This window comes from Mus caroli, chromosome 9 (assembly GCF_900094665.2).
Source record: "Mus caroli chromosome 9, CAROLI_EIJ_v1.1, whole genome shotgun sequence".
NCBI classification, from domain to species: domain Eukaryota; kingdom Metazoa; phylum Chordata; class Mammalia; order Rodentia; family Muridae; genus Mus; species Mus caroli.
Window position 1 is genome coordinate 113,381,983 of NC_034578.1, and position 27,598 is coordinate 113,409,580.

Consider the following 27,598-nt stretch of genomic DNA (forward strand, 5'->3'; position numbering starts at 1 on the left):
TTGATTTTCTCAAAGAACCAGCTCCTCGTTTGGTTGATTCTTTGAATAGTTCTTGTTCCCACTTGGTTGATTTCACCCCGAGTGTGATTATTTCCTGGCGTCTACTCCTCTTGGGTGAATTTTCTTCCCTTTTTTCTAGAGCTTTTAGATGTGTTGTCAAGCTGCTAGTGTGTGCTCTCTCTAGTTGCTTTTTGGAGGCACTCAGACTATGAGTTTTCCACTTAGAAATGCTTTCATTGTGTCCCATAAGTTTGGGTATGTTGTGGCTTCATTTTCATTAAACTCTAAAAAGTCTTTAATTTCATTCTTTATTCCTTTGTTGACCAAGGTATCATTGAGAAGAGTGTTGTTCAGTTTCCACATGAATGTTGGCTTTCTATTAGTGATATTTTGACTTCTTCCTTTCCAATTTGTATCCCCTTGATCTCCTTTTGTTGTCGAATTGCTCTGTCTAGGACTTCAAGTACTATGTTGAATAGGTAGGGAGAGAGTGGGCAGCCACTCTCAATTTATGTTGTTATTGAAGATCAGCCTTAGTCCATGGTGATCTGGTAGGATGCATGGGATAATTTCAATATTTTTGTATCTGTTGAGGCCTGTTTTGTGACCTATTATATGGTCAGTTTTGGAGAACGTACTATGAGGTGCTGAGAAGAAGATATATCCTTTTGCTTTAGGATAAAATGTTCTGTAGATATCTGTTAAATCTATTTGTTTCATAAGTTCTGTTAGTTTCACTGTGTCCCTGTTTAGTTTCTGTTTCCACAATCTGTCCATTGATGAAAATGGGGTGTTGAAGTCTCCCACTATTATTGTGTGAGGTACAATGTGTGCTTTGAGCTTTACTAAAGTTTCTTTAATGAATGTGGCTACCCTTGCATTTGGAGCCTAGATAATCAGAATTGAGAGTTTCTCTTGGCACTTTTTACCTTTGATGAGTATGAAGTGTCCCTCCTTGTCTTTTTTGATAACTTTGGGTTGGAAGTCGATTTTATTAGATATTAGAATGGCTACTCCAGCTTGTTTCTTCAGACCATTTGCTTGGAAGATTGTTTTCCAGCCTTTCATTCTGAGGTACTGTCTGTCTTTTTACCTGAGATGGGTTTTCTGTAAGCAGCAAAATGTTGGGTCCTGTTTGTGTAGCCAGTCTGTTAGTCTATGTCTTTTTATTGGGGAATTGAGTCCATTGATATTAAGAGATATTAAGGAAAAGTAATTTTTGCTTCCTAAAAGGGAACTTAAAAAACAATTCCTCTGACAGAGCTATGAAAGGACATGCTACAGAGATTTAACCTAAAATTAAAACCAAAATAAGTGGAGATAAACAAGTTATTAAGCATTATGTACATCCACATGAACTCCAGATTCTGCGGGCTCAGGCCAGACAGAACCTCAGTTAGCATGGAGAGGAGATGTGGGTAGGAAGGCCCACTTCCACCTGAAGGGCTATTGGCAATGAGTAGAAAGTCACAACTCCAAGTGTCATGAACAGTGCCAACTTGATTGGTTTAACAAAATCCAACAATGACAAAATGGAAGCCAAAAATCCTGCCCAGTCTAGGAAGGAGCAGTGGGTCTGGGAGGAGTTGGAGGAAGGGTGAACCTGATCAAAATACATCATACAGGATGTTTGAAATAGTAATGAAAAAGGATAAACTAAATGAACCATGAAAGCCTAACTGGGGCTGGGTATAGAACTCAAAACTAGAGCTTTTCTAGAGTTTTTATAGAGCAGACTAAGACCCGAGTTTGATTCTTAGCACTGAGAAAGATTAAAAATAAATAAATAAAGACTAATTTGTAGAGAAGTGAAAAACAAGGAGAATTCATAATCAAAGATAATAACATTGAAGAGGAAAGTAATCAGAAGAGGACAGTAAGAACATATATGGTACTGAATTATTCACCAAGAAGGATGTAATTACAGCGTTTAAAACCAATAGAGGAATTTTAAAAATAACAACACAGGAGTTCCAGAAAAGTGATTGAAGATTAATATATTCACATATAAAGATAACACACAAAGAAGAGGGTTGCATTGTGTAACTTCAGACTAGTAGGAAGAAAAAGAGAGAATATATGTATATATACACATACACACATACAACTAAAATTGATGGAATGGCAAGCAGTAGAATTGCCTTTACCTCTAAATGAAGAAAATCCTTGGGAATTGTACTTACATTAACATTATATACTCTGATTCAACACTGCATTTCCCTAAGCCATTTGACGTCTAAATGAAAATGTGTTGTGCTTTAAACAGAAGTCTGAAGGTGTAAAGCATAGATCCAGCATTTTGTTCTTAAAGCAGGCCAAAGTCTGTATTATAACTTCCTCTTGAGGATAATTGTCACTTAACACTCACTAACACTTGACAGACTTTCCAGAGGGGAATCTGCATTCTTTGAATAATGTAGAAAACTTTGTTAAAAGAAATGCTATAGAAATCTGCAATGCCAGTATGCCCATTTCTTTTTGGAAAATATGCCAGGGATGTGTTCATGAAGGAAGGATTCGAACCACTTCCTGTAACAGGCAGGTATAAATTTTGGTGCCAGCTGAACCTGAGCAACTGTGGAGCACAGCGAGTATAGGTCAGCCTAGGCAGACTGCATTCCTTTGAAATGGATGAGGACTGAAATGATCGTTTTCTCTCTCTATTTTGGATGATATTTTTTAAAGTATGCAATTCTATTGTTTCTGACACAAACACTACACATCAATTATCAATATGCTAGCCAGGTCAATTTTCAGCAGAGTCTGGCATTCCCATGACCTCTGGACAGCATCAGAGCCCAGAGCCTGGCAGTGTGACTCACAAATGCCTTGGTGCCTCCTGCTCTCTGCAGTTGTTCTTAAGCTCTGTGGGTTTCTTTGGTTGAGGGTCTTACCAGAGAGAATGACTAGAGTGTGCCTTCAAGCAGTGAACAGAGGCACAGAGGGAATTTTCTCTAAAAATAGAAGCTGGCTCCCAGTGCCACCTTGAACAAAAGCCATGAAGGGTTTCCTATTAGCACCTCCAACTGTGGCTAAGGATGAGACTGGCTTCAAGCTTTAGGGGCTCCATGAGTCGGCATTTTACCCAGACAACTTAAAGGCTTGCTATTTAAATTTTCTAAAAGGCCTGCTCAGGAACTGAACACAAAAATTCAGGGTGGCTTGTCATTCACATTTCATTCATATCTGTAAAACACTTAAGAACGGTAAGAGTTAATTCCAACAAGGCACCAGGGAGGAAAGAAGCTGGGTTTGCAGTACAGCTGCTCAGCTGACAAAGGAGCCAGGAATCTGATTATCTGACCTCTGGCTGGAGGTTCTGTGCAAATCCAAGTCAGCTGGAAACATTTCCTGTTTCTGTGCAGTTTTTACTAAAGCCATTGGTCATTTCAACAAGGGAGATGCTGGGAGATGGGGGATGTTGGCAGGGGACCCTGTTTCTAGGGAGACTTCTGAAACATTTAAAATAAATTGTTAAGAGCTGATGTAGAGAGAACATTTAATGGTTATAACACAGCATTGTTTTGTTTTTTTTTTACGAAGAAATGAATGTTCAGAATGTCACTGTGTGTTTCAGCATGTTTCTACTATTATCCTCAACATTAAGAATACTCAGTGACTCCTCACCCTGTGGGGATCCTCAGCATCCAGTCCTGTAAGCCTAAACCCCAGAATAATACATAAGAACTGTTTTCTAACAGGACAGACAGAATCTCCCCCCAATTACACAATAAAAGACATAGTCTTAATCATTTTGTGTGCCAACCCTGTGAAAAATCCAGAGAGGACTCCCTGCACACAGATTCATGGGAGAACAGGCAGGCCATCATTCCCAGGCCATTCATCTGGGTGAGTGTGCTCTCCAGTGTACACTGGAGTAGCGGTTTCTGAAATTTGAGTTATTAATAAAATTTACCTTGTATATTTATGGGTTTTGCATCTGTGGCTTGAATTAGCTGAAGGTAGAAAACTATTTTTTAATTTGTCTGTTGGGAATACCATTCACCACCCGTTCCTCAGCTTCCTCCCATCAAAACCAAAATCAATAATGGTTATTAGCATAAAATAAAATAGAAATTTGAGAAATGACTTCATGTTTCATAGATTGCAGATATGTCCCTAGATATTAGATGATCTTTCTCTGCTCAATTGCAGCAACTGCTGTTCAATGTCAGTGAGAATTAATAGAACTGACTTATTACAGAATTCATGTTTGTAATATACTCTGGTGTATAAACATTCGGCTTCTGTATAATCTACTGAGGACTTTGAGGGACTATTTATCTTTTTGTTTATATGTTTAATGTCCTCAAATGTTTCAAAAATAATTTTCCCATAAATATACAAGGTAAATTTTATTAATAACTCAAATTTCAAGTGAATTAATCTCAACTAAATCTTTAAATGAGTATTATGCACAGAAAAACAAAAGTAAAAAGGAAGTTATTCTTAGAACTTGAAGGTAATTTTGAAAAAGAAATTTTTTATTAGTAATAAGGACTAGAACAGTTTCTAAAGACAGAATCCAGGATAGCCCTGGCTGGCCTGGAACTTGCCATGTAGCCAAGGATAACCTTGAACTCCTGACCCTCCTGCCCTAACTCCCGAGGCTGGGACTACAGGTATGTGCCGCCTTGCCCAGGTTAGTTTTTCTCTTTGTTTGCTTTTGTCATTTGTTTTTTACTAATAATGTTTTAATTTTATAAGATTTATCACTAGAAACTTACTAATCAGTAGAAACATCACACACTAAAGTTAAGCAGACCCACATCTAGACAGCCTGAGGACCGGCGTGGGAACAGAAGCCACAGAGCCGCATGTGAAATCTCACACTTTCAGAATCAAATCAAGTTCAGGTGCTTCTGCATGCTTTCACGTTGGTTGTTTTAGTAGCTATTTTGGTGGAACAGTGTGTTTGTTATGATATTTCACTCATATTTATAATAAGTAGCCTTTCCCTAAATCTAACAATGCTGCCCTCCTAGGGGACGATGGTAAATGTAAATGACACTTGGTAAGAGTTGATGTCTTTACAACTTCGTAGTCAACATAAGAGAAGAGAGTGAAATCACTAACTCTGCCCACATTCTGAAGTGACACTGCTGTGCTGCCTCCCATACTCTGCAAACCCCCAATGTGCATTCAGGCCCGGCCCTGGACCCTTACAGACGATTGCTGTGTCTCCTGTGACCATGAACTCCTTCCTGAGGAGAAGTAGCAGCCTTCACATGTAAAACCCGAGAGTAAAAGGATGGAATTTAAAAATCAAAAACAAACAAACAAGCAAACAAACATAGCAGGGTGTGGCATCAGATCCCTATAAGGTATGACAAGCAGGGGTTCCTGGCCAATGAGCCTGGGGCCAACCTGGGCTACTTAGCAAGACTTTGCCTCAAAACCCAAACCAAAACATGAACAATGACCAAAAAAAAAATCAAACTTTTGTCTTAAACAAACCCCTCCCTCCCCACACATCCATGTATACATGCATGTGTGTGTGCACACACCAAAGTGATGTTCATCTCATGGGCAGTCTCTAGACCCATGCAGAACAGCCCTTTCTGTGCGTGTTTCATGTACTTGACCATCTCTGGTCTCTTCCTCAAGCCCAGCCAGGAACCCAGGCAAACGCACACAGGCTCCTCTATTTAATACACTTGGTGATCCTATGTCACTGATGCACTCTGTGTCCAAGTGTGTGCTGTAAGCACCTCTCTTTTTCTACGTCAGTAATATCCTATACTTAGACATTGCCATCTGAGAATGCCAATATTGTAATTATATTTTGCACAAAAGGAGTTCAACACTATTCCATATATAAAATTCAAAATAGTGCATTAAATTTTTAAAATATATTTTAAATGTTCTTGACTTTATAAGCTTCCATTAAAGTAGTCTACCCAGAATTTTATTTAGTTGTTCAATGTTATTCTCTACTTAAGTTTAACAGCCATACTAAGCTATGAACTTATTGTTTAAACTTTCTAGGAAAAATTAATTTCTCATGAGTTCCAGTAATGTGCTATGTATGAAAACATTGCTCTGAGTGTCTATGTGAAGATGATTTAAACAAGTGCTTGTTCCTTGTCCATCAGTGTCTCTATTGCCCTCGTTGCATAAAATTAATGGAAATCATCACAAACATGGTTGATAGTCAGCCCATGAAAGTAACTGTATATTCAAGTAAACTTCAGAATGAAAAATCAGATATAATTCTTTTTAGTATTTATTTTCCCTTAAAAATAGAATTTGAGAGGCAGAGGCAGGCGGATTTCTGAGTTTGAGGCCAGCCTGGTCTACAAAGTGAGTTCCAGGACAGCCAGGGCTATACAGAGAAACCTTGTCTCGAAAAAAAAAATAGAATTTGAAGTTAACTTTAGAACACAGTCTTACCCCTTTCTTGGTCACCACAGCAGCTTTGGTATCTGTTTTGGCTCTGTCTGTAAGATAATACAATATATCTACTTTAAAAAAGAATCCATCTTCCTGCTGAAATAGATACATAGTACAAAATTAGAATTTTCTGCTTTATCACACATTAGTAACAGGGTTGTTTTCAGTGGCCCTTTTAACTAAAACACTAATAAATTCACCTCCTCAGAGCTGAGTAGAGTTAAGTAATCCAAAAGCCATAATGTCAAGAAGGAACTCTTGTCTGATGGATGTTCTTGAAATATTATTAGTTAGCATCAAGTCGGTCTAACTTCTGTTTTCTGGTTGGTCTGTGCACTCTGGAGTACATAAAATCTAGAATTAAGTACATACTGTCTCTACTTGCACACCTGTTATACACTGGACATTGGGTAAACATAACATATAAACTGTACCTCATTTAGTCTATGTACCACTGTAAGGCACACAACACAGTCTATCTTCCCTATACAACTGAGGAGATACTCTAGCACCCTGCCTGTGGTTGCACTGGCAGAGTAGACCCATTTGATTAAAAGCCTCTAGTCTGTCCATGGTGTCTGCTGCTTCCATTTGAGACCACTGAGAAACCAATACTGCCCTGGATGTGACTCCACAAGAATGTGGATACTGGTACCACTTCTCAGACTACCACCAAAACTAGAAAATTTAGTAACCAACTAGCTCATTGGAAAAAAATTCCAATATATTATTTTGGTAAACACAATATATGTATGTTATTTAAAAACAACAGAGAATCATCTTCTTTGAGGGGTAGTCACTGTCGGCTTCCTTTGATCAATGGATGGCTCACACCTATACACTTACGGGTGGCACCGACCGGATATAATGTGTTGTTGAACAGGTTAAAAGGGGGAAAAGTTAGGACATACAGGGATAGTGGGAGAGGAAAAGAGGGAATATGTGTCATATCATTGTACACATGAAATGAAGTTATCAAAGAATATTAACGACTGAGAGAAAACAAACACCCAGGGAAGTGTGTTGTATTTATATTTATCACTGGCTTCCATATGAATTGTCCTTTTCTGTATCCCCATAATGCTTAAAATGATCATCCTCCAAGAAACATCATCTCCCTTCACTCAAGAACACACAAGACTATTCACCATTACAGGTGATTCCTCCAACCAGGAGAGACCCCCACCTTCTTTCTGATATTTTGCACGTGTCTAAACATTATGCAAGACTGGAACAGTCCTCAAAGTTAAGAATAAAAGTTTACATGCAATGGCTGTTTGATGCCAGTCATGGCCTCCTTAAAACTGTGGCACCAGGTGTCTTCAAGTGCAGCAACTGAAAGTTCCTTCTTACAAAGGGAGAAAGCAGGCCAGTTTCTGGTCTGACATAGGACTTAAAAGTTGCCACCACATCTCAATATGTTAAGAGCTAAACTGAAAATCCATAATTCTATCTATCAGTGAAGAGAGGCTCTTGAGGCACACGTCTACTCTCAAATCTGAAGGAACAGACGTCAGTGTAGAGAATTACGGTTTGCCTGAGCAGAAACTTCCATGACAATCAGTCTAGAGGTAAGAAAATCTGAACCCTAATTGGCCTACCCCTGGAGGTTAAATACGGACAACCCTATGAAATAAAAACTGCACTAGAACACGGGATGTGAGATCTGGAGCCCTTCTGTGAGTTCTTCCTCCTGAAGAGCCACCAAGTTCTCACAGGGAAGGCTGGAGAAAACTCACCCAAGCATCTGGCAGTGATTGGGAAGTACTCACAGCCATGTTCTTTACGAGATCTGCCCATAGAAGAAGCTGTTTTACTACTGCCCAATGCATTTGAATTTTTTCAGAGCCTCACTCATCATGGGAAGCAAACACACAACTACTTAAATGAGTAAAAAAGAAACAATAATGAGGAGTCTTGTCAAGTTCCCAGCCTAGAACTGAGACCTAACACTAAGACAACAGAATGTTCCCTCAACCACATACCTTAGCACTGTCTAGCTGAGTAAAGACCGAGACTGTAGTTTCTGTTGTTCAGGATACCACACCCAGCTTTGAGGAGAGATCGATAAATGGATGGACAGACAGACATACAGATAGGTGGGGATGCAGATCGTTATAATTATCACATTGAGAAACCTAATACTGAAAGCCAACAACAGCAAAAACTGAGGGTAATGCAAATAAACCAGAAACTTCTCTGTGTTGGAAAGAAATGCCAGAGGAGCAAAGGCCCTTTAACAGAAGGAAGAATGTCTTTGATAGCATCATGAGTAAACCAGATGTGACCTGGGAGTGAAGCTCTAAGCTTGAGACTGTATTAAATGAGACTGACCGAAGTGTAAGGGACAAATGAAGAAGAAAGGGAGGGAGGAAGGAAGGGATGGTAGAGAGAGAAGCAAGGAAGGTTCAGCTGGGCATGGTGGTGCAATCCTATAACCCCAGCATTTGGAGGCTAAGGCTTCAGAAAGATCGCCATATAAACAAATAGCCAAGACCTGAAAAGACACTGCAACAAAGAAAACACAAAGGAACAAATATGCATATGGCAGTGTTGAGGCCAGGGGTAACCAGGGCCTTTGGGGGAAAGCACAGTTGATTGTAACACAATGCTTAGAGCCTGCAGAGCACCAGGGGCTCTCAGCCACTGTTGACACAACCCTGGAGATCAGCATGTCTTCAACACAGCATCTGCTATCTATCGTGGCTACTGTTTACTAAAGGAATTGAAACTTCATGGCCACAGGAAAACTACATTAATCAGTAACAATCCAAATGTGAAACAATCCGGATGTTCCTAGGCAGATGAGTGATGGAAGGTGTGGTGTGTGTAGGAGTAATGGAATGAGCTACAGAACGATGCAAAGACGTGGAAGAAATTTAAGTATGTGTCACTGTAGGAAGGAAGGCCATATGGAAGGATGCCCATGAGACATTCTGGAAAAAGCAAAGTTGTGATAGCAAAAGTAGCTTCTGAGTGTCGGCAGGAGAAAGGATGAGTAAGGAGGACACGGGATTTTAAGGCCATGAAATGATTGTGTGCGGTGTGACGATGATGACACAGAGTGTAAAACTAGAGTCAAGTCTCATGTGCACTATGAACTCAGGTTACGAGAAGGGTTGGCGTGGGCTCACTGGTTACAACAAACCACATGGTGTGGGCTTTGATGGTAGGAGAGGGGAAGTTCTGGTGGACAGAAGGTAATTTTTGTGAACCCAAGACAGCTCCAAACATGAAAGACTATTTTGTAAAAACATGAATAAAATTCTGGGGGGGGGGGCGGGAAGGGGGCAGCAGGAACTGGCAGATCCATTCCAAATGCAAAGCACAGGCTGAGCAGGTACCACAGTGGAGGCGCTTGCCCAGTGGGTGGGGCTCATGGACTTTATGCTTTATCAAGCACAGCCTTTAGACTCACTCACCTGAAAGTTGGTAGGCATGACATACTTAACTTTAAAAAGATTATGACTGTCCTAGGAAATGATTATAATAAACCCAGATATATTTTAAAATATTCTTGTGCAGTGATCACAGTTATTTTTCATCCCACATAGCCTTCTGTCTATTACTTTGAGTTCCAAAGCACAGTACTTTATGTAAAGATCTGGCCTTCAACAGTAATGATGAAGTTTTTCTCCATTGGAAAAGTTTCATATACATTCTCAGTAAATTTGTATAGGAAACTTTGTATTTGAGAAAAATTAAAAAAAAAAAAACCTATCTACCTAAGTTTATGTTTTAAAGTCATTCAGTTGACCTGAAATCAGGAGAAGACAAATGATAAGCATTGTGGCTCTGGTCACCATCACACCAGGTGGTTCAGGAAGTAAGGCGCTTGCCTGTTGACTGAGCTTGACTGATCCCCCAGGACCCACCTCAGAGAATGAGTTAACTGATCCCCTAAAGTGGTTCTCTGACCTCCACTAGAACACCACGATATGTTCACAATAGATAAGGAGAACAGAATAAAACAATTTTAAAACTGAGACTATATGATTCACCCCCACTTTGTTATTATTTTAAAATCAAGCATTTTGAAAACACATATTCTCAAAAACCAAACAAAATAATACAAAACCCAGAGTATCTCTGTAAAACTATCATATGAGGAATACATTTTTAATCTGTGGTTTCTAATATTTTAATTATATGTTTTGAAGTAATGGTTTATGCAATCTAAGAGTAAATAAAATAGCAGAAAGCACTAATTACAGTGCCTGTGTTTAAACTAAAAATAATCTCAGAGAACAAGATATGTGCTATTAATTCATTTGATGATTCTTTTACAATGAACAGAAACCATATTTGTACATAAAGAAAACACATAAAATGTTAAATGTATGGACATAGGAGGCATACATCCAAGCATTCTGGTTTGGACAGTAAGAAGAGGAAACTTTACATACTCGGCTTTGACAGGCAGCACACTTCTAGTCTTTGCTCTGCTGAACACCTGTAGAGTTGGTATGCTTCCTCCAGGGCACTTCTATACCACCTCTTCTTCTTTGTACATTCTGCTGCCTGGAGAAATGCATAAATTCAAACAAGGAATAGTGTTTATTTTTAAATGTTAATTTTGTTTTAGAACTTATACTTGACATAACACTCACTGGAGCTAAGTCTAATTTGAGCACCACATAAATGTTGCTTAGGCTTGGTACCTGGCTGTTGTTTTAGTGTTTTAAATCTTAGCAGAGTAGTGAGAATCTAAGTTAATGACCCTTCATTAAGATGATATGATGCATTTCCCATGCTCCCAGGGTAGCAAGCAGTCAGCAGGATATATCTGCAGGGGGTAACACTAACCTCACTTTATGTGACAGAGAACGAGACTCAAGTGGTTGGGAATGACAAAGCAGTGTTCTTAGTGTAAGACAATTAATTCTATTTGCATCTAGTGTGGTGTTGTGCCAGACCTACACACACACACACACACACACACACACACTCTTTGCCTGCTATGCCCCAGGCTCTCCGTGTGTATACTTTGTGAGTCTGAGCAGCCAACCACTGACTTTTCATGAGTGTTATAGGACACAGTGGATGACAATTTCTAGGATAGTAGGAATGCAGTGTGTGTCATTCTAATAAGGCATTGCACATTTTCTAGATGTTTAAAAAGCTGAAAAAAAGAACCTGAATTAAAAATATCAATCATCTAATACAGCAATTTTTCTAAAACCTTTTAATTGCTAGGAAGTTTTATGACTTTAAATATTACAATTATAAAATGCGTGACTGATTTTCTTTTTGAAAATGCCATCAGTGGGGATATGGATATTTCTACTGAGACATATTTACCACCCAGACATGAAGCTCTTAGGCTTGTCCTAGATAGAAGAAATAATGCAGTATTTGCACACAATTTTCAACCTCTCCAACATTCCCTCTCAACTCACAGAATGAAACCGTGAACAAAGCCCTTTTCAGATGCCACATGGGTAGTCCCCAAAGTATTATCAACTATTTGCTCTAAGTATGTCCAACATTGTCATTTATTGATTTGCTACATTCTGACATATGTTGTAGTTACAGGTGGCCATGACCATCACCACCCAAAAACGAAGGTCCATGACAACCCTAGGTGTTTATCTTTGTAGCTTTCGTGGTGCCACGGATCTGGCACCTCAATGAGTGTTGTGAACATTCAGAAACTGCCTCTTAACTGCTTTTGGACAATCACTGGTACAGAATTGAAGCAGTAAAAGAGTAAAATCAAATAAAAAATACTTTCATATACACAAAATGTAAATTTCATTCATTTACTATGTTAAGCTGAAGGGGTTTGCCACCCCAAAGGAGGAACAACAATATCAATCAACCAGACCCCCCACAGAGCCCCCACAGACTAAACCACCAACTAAAGAGCACACATGGAGCAACCCATGGCTCCAGCCACATATGTAGCAGAGGATGGCCTTGTTATGTATCAGTGGGAGTAGAGGCCCTTGATCCTGTGAAGGCTCGATGCCCCAGTGTAGGGGTATATGAGGCCAGGGAGGTGGGTGGGTGGGTGAGGGAGCACCATCACCATCATAGAAGCAGGGGGAGGGGGTATGGGATAGGGGGGTTCTGGAGGGGAAACTGGGAAAGGAGATGACATCTGAAATGTAAATAAATAAAATATCCAATAAAAATTTAAATTTACACACAAAAAATGAAAATGTAAGCAATTCGATTTGTTAGCTGTAATCTTTAATGTTTACAATTTATGTGCGTTGTGTATGTGACACAGCACATGACTGGAAGCTAAAGCACAACTTGTGGTACCCTAACAGGAGAGTTGTAGTGATTAAACTCAGGTCGTCAGGAGTGGAGACAAGCATCTTTACCCACTGAGCCATCTGGCTGGCTTTCACTCTCCACATGTAAGTTAAGACTGTCACGGTGGCCATGGTAACACACACCTTCAACCCCATCGCTCAGGCAGGTGGATCTCTGTGAGTTCACAGTCAGCCTGGTCTACAGAGTGAGCTCTAGGCCAGCCACGCTGTATATAGAGCTCTTGTCTCCAGTGTGTATGTTAGGTTGTTAGCTAATGTGTCTCTGCAGCACTAACGTTACCATGATGATAAGAAGCTGCCCAGTGGGAATCTCTTCATAAAACTGAACAGACGATGCTCTTCGGTTACCTTTAAAGAAAGAGCTCGGGACTGACGCTGGCAACACTGAACTATAGAGAGCTCAGGGAGCTGGGAAGCTGGGACTCTGTCAGGGCTTCTTTAAGAACTTATGGTAGATACAGGACACCTAGTGGCTGAACAAATTAACACTGCCTGAAGGTGCTCAGTTGAGCCTCAACTTTATGAAGAATTTTTAATTCCAGAATGAGACTCAGCTGTACACTGCACTATTTTTTTAATCAAGACGTGGCAGGTTCAAGCTCTAGGGAGTCTGGATCTCCATCTTTGACACTCTCTGAACTCTTTCTCACTAAGTCAACCATGATTAATGCCTTTTCTATTCTACAAATTCAATATGCATTTATAAGCACTTGAAAAAAAGGCATTTATTTGACATTGATATTAATAGATATATGTTTTGTTTTTCCTTTCTTTCTGATTATGCGATTGATTGACTGATTCGACATAATGTAGCCCCCTATTTGGGGAACTGTTGGTGAGGAGACTGTGTGAAAAGCAGCGTTCTAGCATTCTGTGTGGGGTAAGAAAAGCCTACATGGCAGGAGGCCAGGGCAATCACCCATGCAGAGTGAGCGAGAGCAGAACAGCGGCCAGAGAAACTCACTGAAACTGACAGGGTGTCTTCTGAGCAGACTTGAAGGAGTTTGGGGAACCAGCCATCTAGCCCTTCAAGGAAAGAATGTTTCTGGAGAAGATATCCTCAAAGGTCAGATATGGATGCATATTCAGGATGCATCAAAGAATGCAGTATGGCAGAGAGACAATGATAAAAGATGGGGAGAGTGCCAGAAAAATTACTAAGGGCAAGAATAGGGAGGGCCATGAAGCCAGCAGGAGTGTTTAGTTCCTGCCCAGCCTGAAACAGGTGACACTGCAGAGCTCTGATGGAGATGGTCCTTTATTTGAATTCCCTGCCTCTCCCGCTTTGTGAGACATGGTCTTACGGCATACCTCAGGCTGGACAGAACTTGCCTTGCCTGTCTAACTCTGATCACTGGAATTACATGCACCACCATACCTGGCTTTGGTTAATGCCCTCAAACAGTCAATCTCACTACTCTGATGAGGTCAGGTCATGCAGAAGTAAGTGTCGCTGTGGAACAGCTGCTTAGCAGGCTACGGCAACAGCCCAGGCAGGAACCGCAGTGGTGTGCAGCAGGGAGACACTTTCGAGAGTGTGAATTCTGTTATTCCATTCCAGCTTCCATTACTTTAGTAGTATTAGTAACAAACTGATTTAACTGTTAGAGTTTCTATCATTAACACCTTGTGTATGCTACAGGCGAATATCATCACTCTAGGTTCTACGTTCCTACAAATACTAAGATTCTGTTTCCTGTTAAATTGGGGCTTTGTTGACAGTAACTTAAATTGACATCTACTGAGTTAAATCTTCCACACCAAAAAGTGGACTCTGTTTTTCCATCTTCTTGGGCTTCTTTCCCATCTTTGCAGTAGGAGTTTGAAGTTTTACACAGTAGGTTTGATGCTCTGCTTCACACTCTTACTCCAGTGCATTTTATATAACTTGGTGTCATCAAAAATGAGTTTCACAATTTTATTTTCAAACCAGTCGCTTGTGTGCAGCAATCGTATTAGCTGAGATAGACCTGAATTTCCCACTTTGAATAGTTTTCCTATTATTCAGTAAAGCTTTGTTTACAGTAGGTTTTCTACTTGAGTTCCATGGCTTTCTCAGGCATATAACCATGTTAAACACATTGTGTTGAAACTAGAGGTGACTCAGTGGTTCCCAGCACTGGATACTTTTCAAGATGTCTTTACTGTCCCGTACTCACATAGCGACTCACAACTGTTTTTATTCCAGTTCCTATTCATATAAAATACAAATTGAAAACTATCATTTTGCTTTTCCCTTTCCTGTCCGCAATTGTGCTTTCTTTCACCTAATTATATAAAAAACGAAAACACAATATTAAATATTAGAATATAGAAATTTAACATACTTTTTAAAAATTCCAATTTCTTACAGAAATGATGTTTCTCCTCTAATTAAAATACTCAGTCAGATGAGTTCATGCTTTCTAAAACATGAACTGAACCGAATCATTCTGTAGAGGACTTCAGAAAAAGTGTGTTTGTAACCATCCTTGAAAACAGCTCTCCTAGACACTGCTACAATCACTCACTTGGAATCTTCCAGGCAAAGGTCTCTGGATTGTCAAGAGAGGCCCAGTATCTCACTAAACAAATGCATTCCACATCCTTGTTACTAGGTTGATGTTTATCAAGAATGAATAAACACCGAGCCTGAAGGTATTGTAATGGTAACATTGTCATTCATTTTACTTCAAAACACTAATAACTCTCATGTGGTGGCCTAAGCCTTTGATGACAGTGTTCAGGAGGCATAGACAGGTGGATCTCTATGAGTTCCAAGCCAGCCAGATCTACACAGCAAGTTCCAGCCAGCCAGGGCTATACAAAGCAACCCTGTCCAAAAGGGAACAACGTTTAAAGATGAATACCTAGAGTAGGGCATGTGACGCTTCTGCTTATCTGCTAACTTTCAAAATATAAAATGTCCTCCAGTTGCTCTACCCCTTACAAAATTAATAAAATTTCCACTAATGTGTTCAAATTGTTTAAATTTCTGTTCATGCCAGTTCTTGCACTTCATGTACAAGGAGCACAGCCCAGGCTGCAGCTTGTCCCCCTGATCCTCAGACCTCTCTTCCCCTACGTTTACCATATCCTCACGTGTTAAAATAAAAAAGAAAAGAGGCCAAAGAAAATGTTTTTGTTGCTCTATTATCATACAGTGTTATAGTTGATACCTTGTAGACTTGAAAGAAAGTATATTTTTCATGGTGTTTTAAAAAAAAAATTTAGATTCCCACCTTCCCTTTCCTCCCTCCAAATCCTCTCATGTAACCCCCTTGCTCTCTTTCAAAGTATGGCCTTTTTTGTCTTTAATTCTTGCAAATGGATGGTGTGTGTGTGTGTGTGTGTGTGTGTGTGTGTGTGTGTGTGTGTGCATGTGTGTATTCCTAAATATAGAAGTACAACTGCTTAGTACATATAGTATTGCTTTAAGGGCTGACCATTTGGTACTGGATAACCAATTGGTGTGCTCTTCCTTGGGAAGATTATTTATTCCACTCTCAGTATTCCCCAGCTGTGGTAGTTCTTTGTCTAGAGTTGAGACCCTATGAAATTACCCCATTCTATGTAAACATGTCCATTGGTGTCATCCTTTCTTAGGGCATATTTGCCTAGCCATGTTTTTGAGACTTCGCAGGTGTAACTTCATAGATATAATATTTCTAGGAGATGCATTTCTCAGCAAACTTCTTGTTCCTTGATTCTTTTCATCTTTTTCCCCCTTTAAAACAATGATGCAGAACTTGCATTGTAGATGTATCCATTGGTACTGAGCACCACCATCTTCATTTTGATTAGTGGTGCTTTTCTATAATCTTCATCTATTGCACAGCATTTTCCTGACGAAGGGTGAAGACTGTGCTTACCTGTTTATAGAACAAGGATAAACGTTGGGAATGTAGCTAGAATGTTTATAGAAGGATAAACGTTGGGAATGTAGCTAGAAACTATGCTGGTTCAGTAAAGGGGTGGTTGTAGTTTTTCCTCCGAGGTCCATGACTTCAGTAGCTCAAGGTAGGTGGTTAGGGTTCTAGTACCAGGCATGATTTCCCTCTTGTTGAGTAAGCCTTAAGTCCAATTATAGAGATGTTGGCTAGCACCAAAGTACTGTATGCCACCACTGCACACTTAGCATTACGGTTGCCATATTGGTCACGGTAGTGGTTTACAGCCGTCACTGCTAGGTAAGACTGCTGGTTGCTTCCCTCCTTTGGAAGCTGGCATGGTATATGCTGGTAACATGAACCTGACAAATACAGAGGCAGATGCTCACAGCCAACCATTGAACTGATCACGGGGACCCCAATGAAGGAGTTAGAGAAAGAACTGAAGGAGCTGAAGGGGTTTACAACCCCACAGGAAGAACAACAATATCAACCAACCAGACCTCCCCAGAGCTCCCAGGGACTAAACACCAACCAAAGTGTACACATGGAGGGACACGTGGATAGCCCTGGGGCTAATTATATTTGATATTAATTCCATTCCCCTATGAGGGGTTGTGAACAAGGAATGAGTCAGCACTCAGGTGATTTCCTGTAAACCTGTTTCCCACCTTAATTTGTAAAATAAAAAAGAGCTGATGATCGGGCAGATAAAGGGAAGGTGGAGCGAAAGGTAGGGAGAGAGAAGGAGGAGAAAATGGAAGAGGGAGAGGACGCAGAGGAGGAGGAAGAAGAAGAATAGTGGAGCAGAAGCACATGGCCTGGAGAAACCACAAGTTCTAAGGGGTCTCATAGATGTGGAATATGGTAGTGTGGTGGTAGATCTGCTCAATCTAGGCACACAGCGTGTATTCATATTAATTGAGTTGTGTTTTCATTGCTGGGGCATATTTGGGTTGGAGATTTACTGCAACAGGGACCCATGGCTCCAGTTGCATATGTATCAGAGGATGGCCTTGCCAAGCATCAATGGGAGGAGAGGCCCTTGATCCTGTGAAAGCTTCATTCCCCAGTCTAGGGTAATGTGGTGATATGGGAGTGGGTAGGTGGGAGGGAGAGCACCCTCATAGAAGCAGGAGGAGGGGAGATGGGATGGGGCTTTCTGGAGGGGAAACCAGGAAAGAGGATAACATGTGAAATGTAAATACAGAAAGTATCCAGTTAAAAACGAAAGAAAGAAAGATAATCCTCAGGAAGGAGGCTTTCCAGCTCTAGGAAAGACCCAGCTCAGGTCTCTGGGCTCTGTGTCCAAAGTGCATAATGTTTTGACAACCGGGACTTATCTTAAAGGTATTTTTTTTAATTAAGATTGTTTTCATGAATATATTTGATCATGTTTTCCCCTCCCCAATTCTTCTTAGGATCTACCCACCTAACGTTTATGTTGTGCTCATTCTCATTTACTGTGAGAAGCTTCTTTGATAAGGGTTGAGAGAGACATTAGGAGTCATTTTATTGCTCTGTTCTTTGAACAGAATAATAGTATTAGGTTTTCCCTTAGGCCTATGACCTATATAGTCTCAGGTTCTTGGCCACTTTAGCAGTGTCAGGTATGGATTGCATCTGATGGAGTGGGCCTTAAATCCCATAAAACAGTGGTTGTCCCCATAATACCTGTGCCACGATTGCACTAGTAATTCCTTGTAGGCAGGCTACTGCTGTGGGTCAGAGTTTGTAGCCGGTTAATCCCGATGATTATCTTTCTCCTCCAGCAATGTGCAGAGCATCTCCTAGCACCATGAATGCTTGTCAACAGAGATGAAGCATCTATTATGCACACCTTAACTTCTTGGTCTGAACACAAGTAAGTATTGTTTGAAAGAATTTTTTATTGTGAGTGTTTTGTGGCATATTGGTTTTTTGTTTGCTTGGCCTTTTGGTTGTTGCTGTTTTGCTTTTTGTTTGTTTTGCAAGTCTATCTTGTGACTGGTGTATCTGGGAGCAGCTCCCTTGACAAGGCAGTGTCTTCCTTTGTGCAGTTGCTCTAAGCATATATCTTATTGCTATTCCACACCATTCTATTTGGATGGCATGTGAACTCTACATCATTATCTCTAAGCACAGTCCAAAGTACTGGCCATTCTCAGTAGCTTCATTTCTCTTCAGCTGTGATGAACAGAAACTGCCACTCTGCACAGATTTCCTGGGGAAAAGCTGGCCATCAGTATACTGTGTTTCTCAGGCTCTTAGGTACACGCATCAAATGGTCAATCAAAGAATCTTGTACTTTGCATGAGGTGAAGGAAAACAACCATCTTTATTTTTCCCTACATGGGTAAAGGTATAGGGAAACTTCCACAGCATTCTAATGTTTTTTCTTAAGAAACATTTGTATGTTAAATGTCAGTTTTTTTAGACTTATGTAAATTAAGATATGTTTTGGCAATTCCCTTTACATGCTCTGCATAAACTCTGAATGTGTGTGTGGGGGGGAGTGGTATATGTGTGCACGGTGTACATGGCAGTGTGCATGCATGCACCTGTGCAAGTGCAGAGCCAGATAGAAGAATGTATTTCCTGTTCTACCACTCTCCACATTATCCTCTAGAGACAGAGTCTCTTACTGAATCTTGAGCTTGCTTGTGTGGGCTGGGCTGACTGGCCAGCAAGCTCCAGCAATTTTCTTATCTTGGATCCTTATACTTCTGGGATTATAGGTCATCCCAATCAGGCTTGGAACGTTCATAGGTGCTGACATCTAACATCGTCACCATTCTTGTGCAGCAAGTGTGCATAGCCACAGAACCATCTCTCTGACTGTACATGTATGTGTGTATACATTTGTGCCTTATTTTGTAATGTGGAAATACAATTTTTGTCCTTGGTTTAGAGTCCTAAAATCTTATATAGTTTACTAAAACCTGGCTATCTGCAATAATGTTTACTTTCAAACTAGCTTTGCCTCATATTAACATAAATATTTTAAAAGATTTACTTACTTATATTTTATGCTTACAATGTCTGCTTGGCAACATGAATATAAATGAACCACATGTGTGCTAAGTGCCTATAGAGGCCAGAAGGTGATACCAGATTCTCTAGAACTGGAGTTAGACAGTTGTGAACTATCATCTGGGTGTTGGTAACAGAACCTACGTCCTCTGTAAGGGCAGCAAGTGCTCTGAAACACTCAGCCATCTTTCCAGCGCGCATAGGAAGGTTTGTTAACCCTGCTGTTGAAGAAGGAAATGCTCAAGCTCATAACATGCAGAGTTAAGATGAGTAATCTCAGCTGTGACTGACTCTAGAACACACCACACCTTTCATTACTTCTTTCATTACTTCTCCAGTACTTGCGCTGTCTCAGTCACTGAACTCTGGGCAGAGAAGAAAGTGGCACTGATCAGCTTGGGCACGGTTTAATTCCAACATCTGGAGACGGTAAGGCAGTGAGGCTGCCAGCTCAAGGCAGGCACAGACATCTTAGGGAGACTCCACTTCAAAATAAAATTTCAAAACTTATGTCAGTAGTTGAGTATTTGCCTAGCAACTATAAGGCCCTGGGTTCAATCTCTAGTACTAGAGAAACAAATTAGTGGGGAAACAAACAATAAAAAGAAGCAGTAACGAGAGAAGGGAAAGAGCTGAAGACTGCTGTGATCTTATGAATCTAAACAAGATGATTTTGCAAAGATGAGGGAGAATGGCCATCTCAGTTGTCAGGGAAGCTCGAGACTGAAGAGATGGGTGGACAGGGAAGGGAGAGGTCACACAACATGTCTGACCTTGTTAGACAAGCCCTAGCTGGGTCCAACATTTAAGCTTATAAGTCACTGTCCCGTGTAATCTTGTTCCAGTCAGATTCTATTGGTCAACTGAAGGCTTTGTATCATCATTCTTCCATCTCTCAAGGCTTAAGAAGCTAAATGTCCCATATTGGTGATATTTAATGCACTGAATGCTTCTTGCTGTTGCTTTATACTGATATGAAGGAAAAACTGAAGAGGAGACGATAGTGCGTGTGTGACTGCCCAGAACAGGGGGTGCAGAGAATCCTTCAGTCTGGCACAAATTCAAGTTTCTGTTGCTTTGTACCCCACAGATCTTTTGCTCAACAACAAAAAATTAAGCTGTGATGACCAGAGTTTAAAGAGAATAAATCTTACACCTCAGGCTTGGAAGCAACAGCAGTGCTACACTACCCTATTTTTGCTAAGTCAAACCAACTTGTGACATGTTTCACCTAACCAAGATGATAATTTTGATCTCAGTAATTGTGAGACCATGCTAGATATACATGAATTGAAAGGACATACATGGATTTGCAAAGCCACAGCAGGTAATTATCTTGCACCACCATGGCAACATGAATCCTCAGCCCAAATGATTTTCTGCCACACCTGGAAACAAAGTATCTTTGGTGACAGGCACCAACTCACTGTGCTATTCTCCAAGGTTCTGCCACTTGCCCATGGCACTGGCAGGACAGACTTCTATCGTCCTTCAAGTAGAGAATCCTCTGTTGCTGTCCAGGCTGACCTCTTAGTAATAGCCTACCCCACCCACCAGTATGAAACTCATACCAGAGACACAGAAAATGCTTCTGTATTGGAAGATTAAAAACAAACAAACATACAAACAAAAAACCTAGTTACTTTTGAGAATGAAAGAAGAGAAAAAATAGAATCGAAACAAGAATTATTGTTGGCCATCCAGTGTGCTGGCTACCACAGAGAAGAGCACTGGACTTCTGGGATTTCATTCTTACATTCTTCCCCTCCTTGGTCCCCTACAAAACTTGCACTCCCCTTTCTATGGCTGTCCCCAATTCTCTATTGCACTTACAAAATAGTAACGGGTATCCTTTTTGTCTACCATGTGTTCATGTCAGCTAATTTAAGTCTCACAGGGGCACCAAATTCATGTTTTATTCAATTCTACATGTTTAGGATTCTTAAGTATGAGAACTCAGTAAATACTGAGTCTTGTAAAGACAGATTTTGTTAAACGTGACATTTGTAAACCCAGCTCAGACTCAGACAGTGAAAGACAAAACCAAACAACACCAACAAAATCTAGTTTTGCCCTCTATAAAAGTAAAGTGACACAATCTAAAAGAATGTCCACCTGGCACAATCATAACATTACTTCTAGATAACCCGGAATCCCATTTTCATATGCATTGCAGACCTATAAAGTACTTTATGAAACACCGATTTATCTCGGGGCCTATGACCTTAGTGGCATTTATTTTAAAGATTTTTTTAAATGTGTATGAGTATTTTGCCTGCATGTATGTCTGTGTACTACATGTGTTCCTCATACCAACAGAGGTCAAAACAGGGTGTAGGGTCTCCTGGAACTGGAGATATGTGTGGCTGTTAGTCACCATGTGGGTGCTGAAAATTGAACCCAGGTCCTCTGCAAGAGCAACAAGTACTTCTACCCACTGATCAAAAATCTGAAAAACTGAAATCATATTACAAGATGTTTTATTTATCATCCTAAATTCACCAAAACAACTAAATATTGACCATAATTATGTTCATTCATTCATTCATTCAATCACTGACGTGTTGGGATTAAACCCTAGGCCTTGTGGATGCTAGACAGGCGTTCTATCATTGAGGGATGTCCTAACACCTATGTTTTTTGTTTGTCTTTTGAGACAAGGTCTCATCAAGCTGCCTGGGCTAGCTTCAAACTCACTGTGCAGTCTGGGCTCAGTCTGAACACCCGTCCTCCTGTCTTTGCCTTCACAGTTGCCAAGATTACAGGTATGTTAACTCACCTAGCTTTGAACATGACTTTATAGTATTTCTTAGGAATTATAGCTTTAGAAACATATAGCTATCAGCCTGAAACATCATAATGTAAAGAAATACAAGTGGCATTTTGAAAGGCAACTCCAATAAATATTTGAGAACATCATTACTATTATAAGATGTTGCCTGGCTTGAGAATTAATGGCAGTCCCGCTCACATCCTCAAACTGCAGGTGGCTCACTGAGCCAACCACGTGCTGTCCTGAGGCACTGTTCCACTTTTCCAAACTCCACCCTTTTCTTCTGTCTTACTGCTTACACTTAAAGTATTTCAGTAGGAAGTTAACCCCAAGGTGCCCTGTCTTCCTTAACAGGTTTCTCCCACAGTGGTGAGGCCTCAGTCAATAGAAGCGTTCTTGTTCCTCTGATGCAAAGAGAACACAGCACACCATCTCACCTCATGTGCACAGAAACCACACTACCACGTTCCTCAGCTTCCTAGTGGTGCCTCCTTCTATAACCTGCCATCTTTAACAGGTATTTCATATAACCACGGCTTCACTACTTGCAAAGCTTACTTAAGTTAGTGAATACTTCAAACAACTGCTGTTCATAAAATCTAGTTTTCTTGTTTCTTGGTCTAAACATAAACAGGAGTCTTACTGATTCTAAGTGGGATTTAAAAATCAAACCAACTTATGTTTTTCACATCCATGTCACTGGTAAGCATGAGTCAGTCAATGAAAACACCCAGCCTCATTTACTGTGGTATTTTATGAGACTGAGAGATAAAGTACCAGAAGAAATATGGAAGCAAAATATGAAAATTTGAGAATAAAATGTCTACAGTGTATTTTCATTATGTGGCCTGAAATACCAAAAATTACACCAGGAGAACTACTTCAGTTCCTTGCTGGGTGCTCCCTGCAAGGTTAGAAGTAGGGAAGCAGGAGTAAGATATGTTTTTCATTAATATAGACTTTAACATATATTTAAACAGTATTTTTATGCTTTTAGATTTTTTCATACCAGGATGAGAATGGCAACTGTTACAGGCTATGACTCTGGTCTTAAGAAAGCCCACTTGACACTCCAGTTGGCCTGTCATCTGCAGTGACGTGCTCCAGAAGACAGCCTTTCACCAATGTGTGACTGCCACTGGTTTAAGAGACTTGCAAGCAGAGTGACATGGAAGGCTAAGGGACAGGCCCCTGCTTGGGAGAATCAGATGCCACCTCAGGACACCCATGCTCAGAAGAGTCTTCTGTTGCAGTTTGCCTATGTTGCATGGCTTCTTTAGCACCACAGTCTCATAAACTCATCCACTGCTCCTCAAAGTCAGTACAGTAAACATTATACACATTCATAAATCCTGTCTATCTGATTCCATTACACAGAGAGAAAACATACTTAACATGGAGATCATCTGCTATAAAATGGCTTTTGAGTGTCACCAGGAAGGGGATAGCCAACTGGTGGAAAGCACAGATTTGTGAACAGCTCCCTGGGGAGCAGGTTCAAAGTTATGAAAGTCAAAGTCAGCTTTGCAGTGGAGTGTGGCATAGAGAAGGTTTGGAAAGCAACTATGAAGAAAGAAAACAAACAAACTTCTGTGTCAGAGCTGCAGCATCCGTATCACTATCAGCAACTTATTGCTAATATCACATCGAAACTAAGTAAATTCCAGGTTTTAAAATCAGTGAAGAGCAGCCTCGCTTTCATAGTGAGAAACCAGTGTGCTAAAGGGAAGAAGAAGCCACTTGGAACTCTGACTACCTTGAAAAGCTGTGTGTAAAGTTCTAAATCAAGCTAACTAAGTTAAAAACAACAAGAAGGCCTTTTGAGGTTTTCCAGTTGGCAGAGAATAGCTCATTATGAATTCCATATGCTTATGAAGGTTAACAGATAACTCAATGCAAATTACAAGCAAGCTGACACAGAATCTGAAAATGTGGAGTTTGTAGTCACAAGCCTGGTCTGAGGCCTGGCTGCACTGCTGAGTGACTTCAGGTAAGGCATGGAACTTGAGCCTCAGCCATCTTAACAGTAAATTGGGATCACAGACAAGATATTCAGTCTCTGCAGGCCCAGAAAATGAGACAAGAACTCTGTTTACTTCAGGGAGACACTGACAGAGAGCATATTTCATTTATAAAAGAGTTCTATTATTTAAAGAGCCTATTACTATTTTTTAATTTACTAACCTATCCAAAGCTTATGTAGTTTTGCCAAGCACCAGCCTAAACACTTCACAAATGACTCATTTAATGAGCCCCTCATAAGCTTGTGAGGGGATGCATTATTACACTTCAGAGATAAGGAGGCTGAGTTTACAACTTGCCATGTCTGTGTAACTATTAGAGACAGAGCGGGAATTAGCATGCAGGCAGCCTGGCTTTGTCTCTGAGGTGATGGTGCAGCTCTGTTGCCTTAAAGAATTCTGAAGAGCTCCTAGCATGTATTGTCAAAGATAAGTGATGTTGAAAGTTATAAAAGCTGCTTCCACCCCTTCTGCCTGGTCCTTTCTGCTGGGGCAGACTCCTAGCTGGTCTGCTCCCATGAAGATACCATATCCTGACTCATCCTAGAGGATCCGCTGCACTCAGAGCAGTAGACACCACAGCTTAAAGGTATGCAGGCCAACTGACCTGACAGATTGAAAGCCTGCCTGGAGATCTGCTGCACACAGGAAAACAGACCTCTGCCCTGGAGAACATCTTCACACAGGCCAACAGCTTGACTGCTCCACTGAAGACCCAACAGTCTGAAGGTTTCCCGGGAGATCTACTGCAGCCAGGGCAACAGATCAGCAGCTTCTCTGCTCCTCTGAAGAGCCCCAGTTGGAAGGCCCCACAGGTAGGTGGTTTGCTACAGCCAGGGCTGCAGGCCTACCAGGAGACCTGAAGCAACCCAGGGACAAAAGAGGCAGACTCCAGACAGAGTCACCCAGACCAACAAACACCAGGGATATCCAGATGGCAAGAGGAAAGTGAAAGATTATAAACAACAGAAACCAATATACATGGACATCATCAGAACCCAGTTCTCCTACTACAGCAAGCCCTGAATACACCAACACATCTGAAAATCAGAAATCTGTCCTAAAATCCTATCTCATAAAGATAATAGTCCTTTAAAGAGGATATCAATAACTCACTGAAAGAAATACAGGAAATATAGGTAAACAGGTAAAGGAACTGAATAAAGCCATCCAAGACATAAAAGTAGAAGCAGAAACAATTAAGAAAACACAAATGGTGGCAAACCTGGAAATGGAAAACCTAGGAAAGAGGTCAGGGATTACAGATGTTAAGTATCACCAACAGAATACAAGAGATAGAAGAGAGTATCTTAGGTGTAGACAATATAGTAGAAGAGGTTGACACAACTGTCAAAGAAAATTCAAAACGGAAAAAACTTCTAACCCATCCAGGAAATTCAGGACACAATGAAAAGACCAAATCTAAGAATAATGGGAATAGAGGAGAATAAAGATTCCCAGCTCAAAGGACCTGAAAATGTCTTCAACAAAATCACAGAAGGAAACCTCCCCAACCTAAAGAAAGAGGTGGCCATAAAGGTACAAGTAGCCTATAGAACATCAAATAAATGGGACCAGAAAAGAAAATCCTCTACTCACATAATAGTCAAAACACTAAATGCACAGAACAAAGAAAGAATATTAAAAGCTGCAAGGGGAAAGGGCCAAGTAACATACAAAGATAGACCTATTAGAATTACACCAAACTTCTCAACAGAGACTATGATAGCCAGAAGAGCCTGGTCAGAGGTCATGCAGACTCTGACAGAACACAAATGCCAGCCCAGGCTACTATACTCAGCAAAACTCTCAATCAACATAGATGGAGAAACCAAAATATTCCAGGACAAAACCAAATTCAAGTAGTATCTATCTACTGATCCAGTACTAGAGAGGATCCTAGAAGGAAAACTCCAACACAAGGAAGGTACCTGCACCAAAGAAAAGACAAGATATTAAGCATATCACAATAAATCCAAAAGGAGAGAACCACAAGCACACAACGTCACCTACAAAAATAAACATCTCAGCAAACAACAGTCATCTCTCTTTAATATCTCTCAATATTAATGGACTCAACTCACCTATAAAAAGACATAAGCTAACAGACTGTATATACAAACAAAATCCAGCATTTTGCTGCATACAAGAAACATATCTCAATAACAAAGACAGACACTATCTCAGAGTAAAAGTATGGAAAAAGGTCTTCCAAGCAAATGGCCCCAGAAAACAAGCTGGATTTGCCATCATACTATCCAATAAAATAGACTTTAAACCAAAAGTTAGCAAGCTTGTTGAGGAAAGACACTTCATATTCATCAATGGGAAAATGCACCAAGAAAGTCTCAATTCTGAATATCTATGCCCCAAATGCAAGAGCACCCACACTCATAAGAGAAACATTACTAAAGCTAAAAATACACATTGAACCCCACACAATAATAGTGGGAGACTTCAACACCCCACTCTCACCAATGGACAGGTCATTGAAACAGAAACTAAACAGAGACACAGTGAAACTAATAGAGGTTATGAACCAAATGGATTTAACAGATATCTACAGAACATTTCACCCCAAAACAAAAGAATACACCTTTTTTTTCAGCACCTTGTGGTACCTTCTCCGAAATTGTCCATATAATTGGTCACAAAACAACCCTCAACAGCTACAAGAAGACTGAAATAATACCATGCATCCTATCAGATCACCATGGCCTAAGGCTGGTCTTCAATAACATCAAAAACTACAGAAAGCCCATATACACATGGAAACTGAACAACTCTTTACTCAATAATAACTTGGTCAGAGAAAAAATAAAGAAAGAAACTTCCTAGAATTTAATGAAAATATTGACACATCATACCCAAACTTATGGGACACAATGGAAGCAGTGCTAAGAGGAAAGTTCATAGCACTAAGTGCCCTGGTAAAGAAACTGGAGAGATCTTACACTAATAACTTAACAGCATACCTGAGAGCTCTAGAACAAAAAGGAAGCAAACTCACCCAACAGGAGTAGAAGACAGGAAATAGTCAAACCCAGGGCTGAAATCAGTCAAAAAGAAACAAAGAGAATGATACAAAGAATCAACAAAACCAAAAGCTAGTTCTTTGACAGAATTAACAAGATAGATAAACCCATAGCCACACAAACTAAAGGGCCCAGAAGCAGTATCCAAATTAACAAAATCAGAAATAAAAAGGGAGACATAACAACAGAAACGGGGGGGGGGGGGGGGGGG

At 40.4% G+C, this 27,598-nt stretch overlaps 1 protein-coding gene across 5 annotated transcripts in view; it reads right to left on the reverse strand.

The window, feature by feature from the left end:
- Zcwpw2 (zinc finger CW-type and PWWP domain containing 2) overlaps positions 1-27,598 on the reverse strand; it is a 159,435-nt gene that overhangs the window by 79,450 nt on the left and 52,387 nt on the right. For 4 of the 5 annotated variants that reach the window (XM_029481342.1, XM_029481341.1, XM_029481343.1 and 1 more), the window contains exons 4-5: positions 10,800-10,914; positions 6,394-6,440 (exon numbers count right to left, since the gene is read on the reverse strand). In XM_029481342.1, the coding sequence (XP_029337202.1) occupies positions 6,394-6,440; positions 10,800-10,914 (162 nt within the window). The remainder of the gene's footprint in view (positions 1-6,393; positions 6,441-10,799; positions 10,915-27,598) is intronic. The other variant, XM_029481344.1, reaches the window with a different exon arrangement.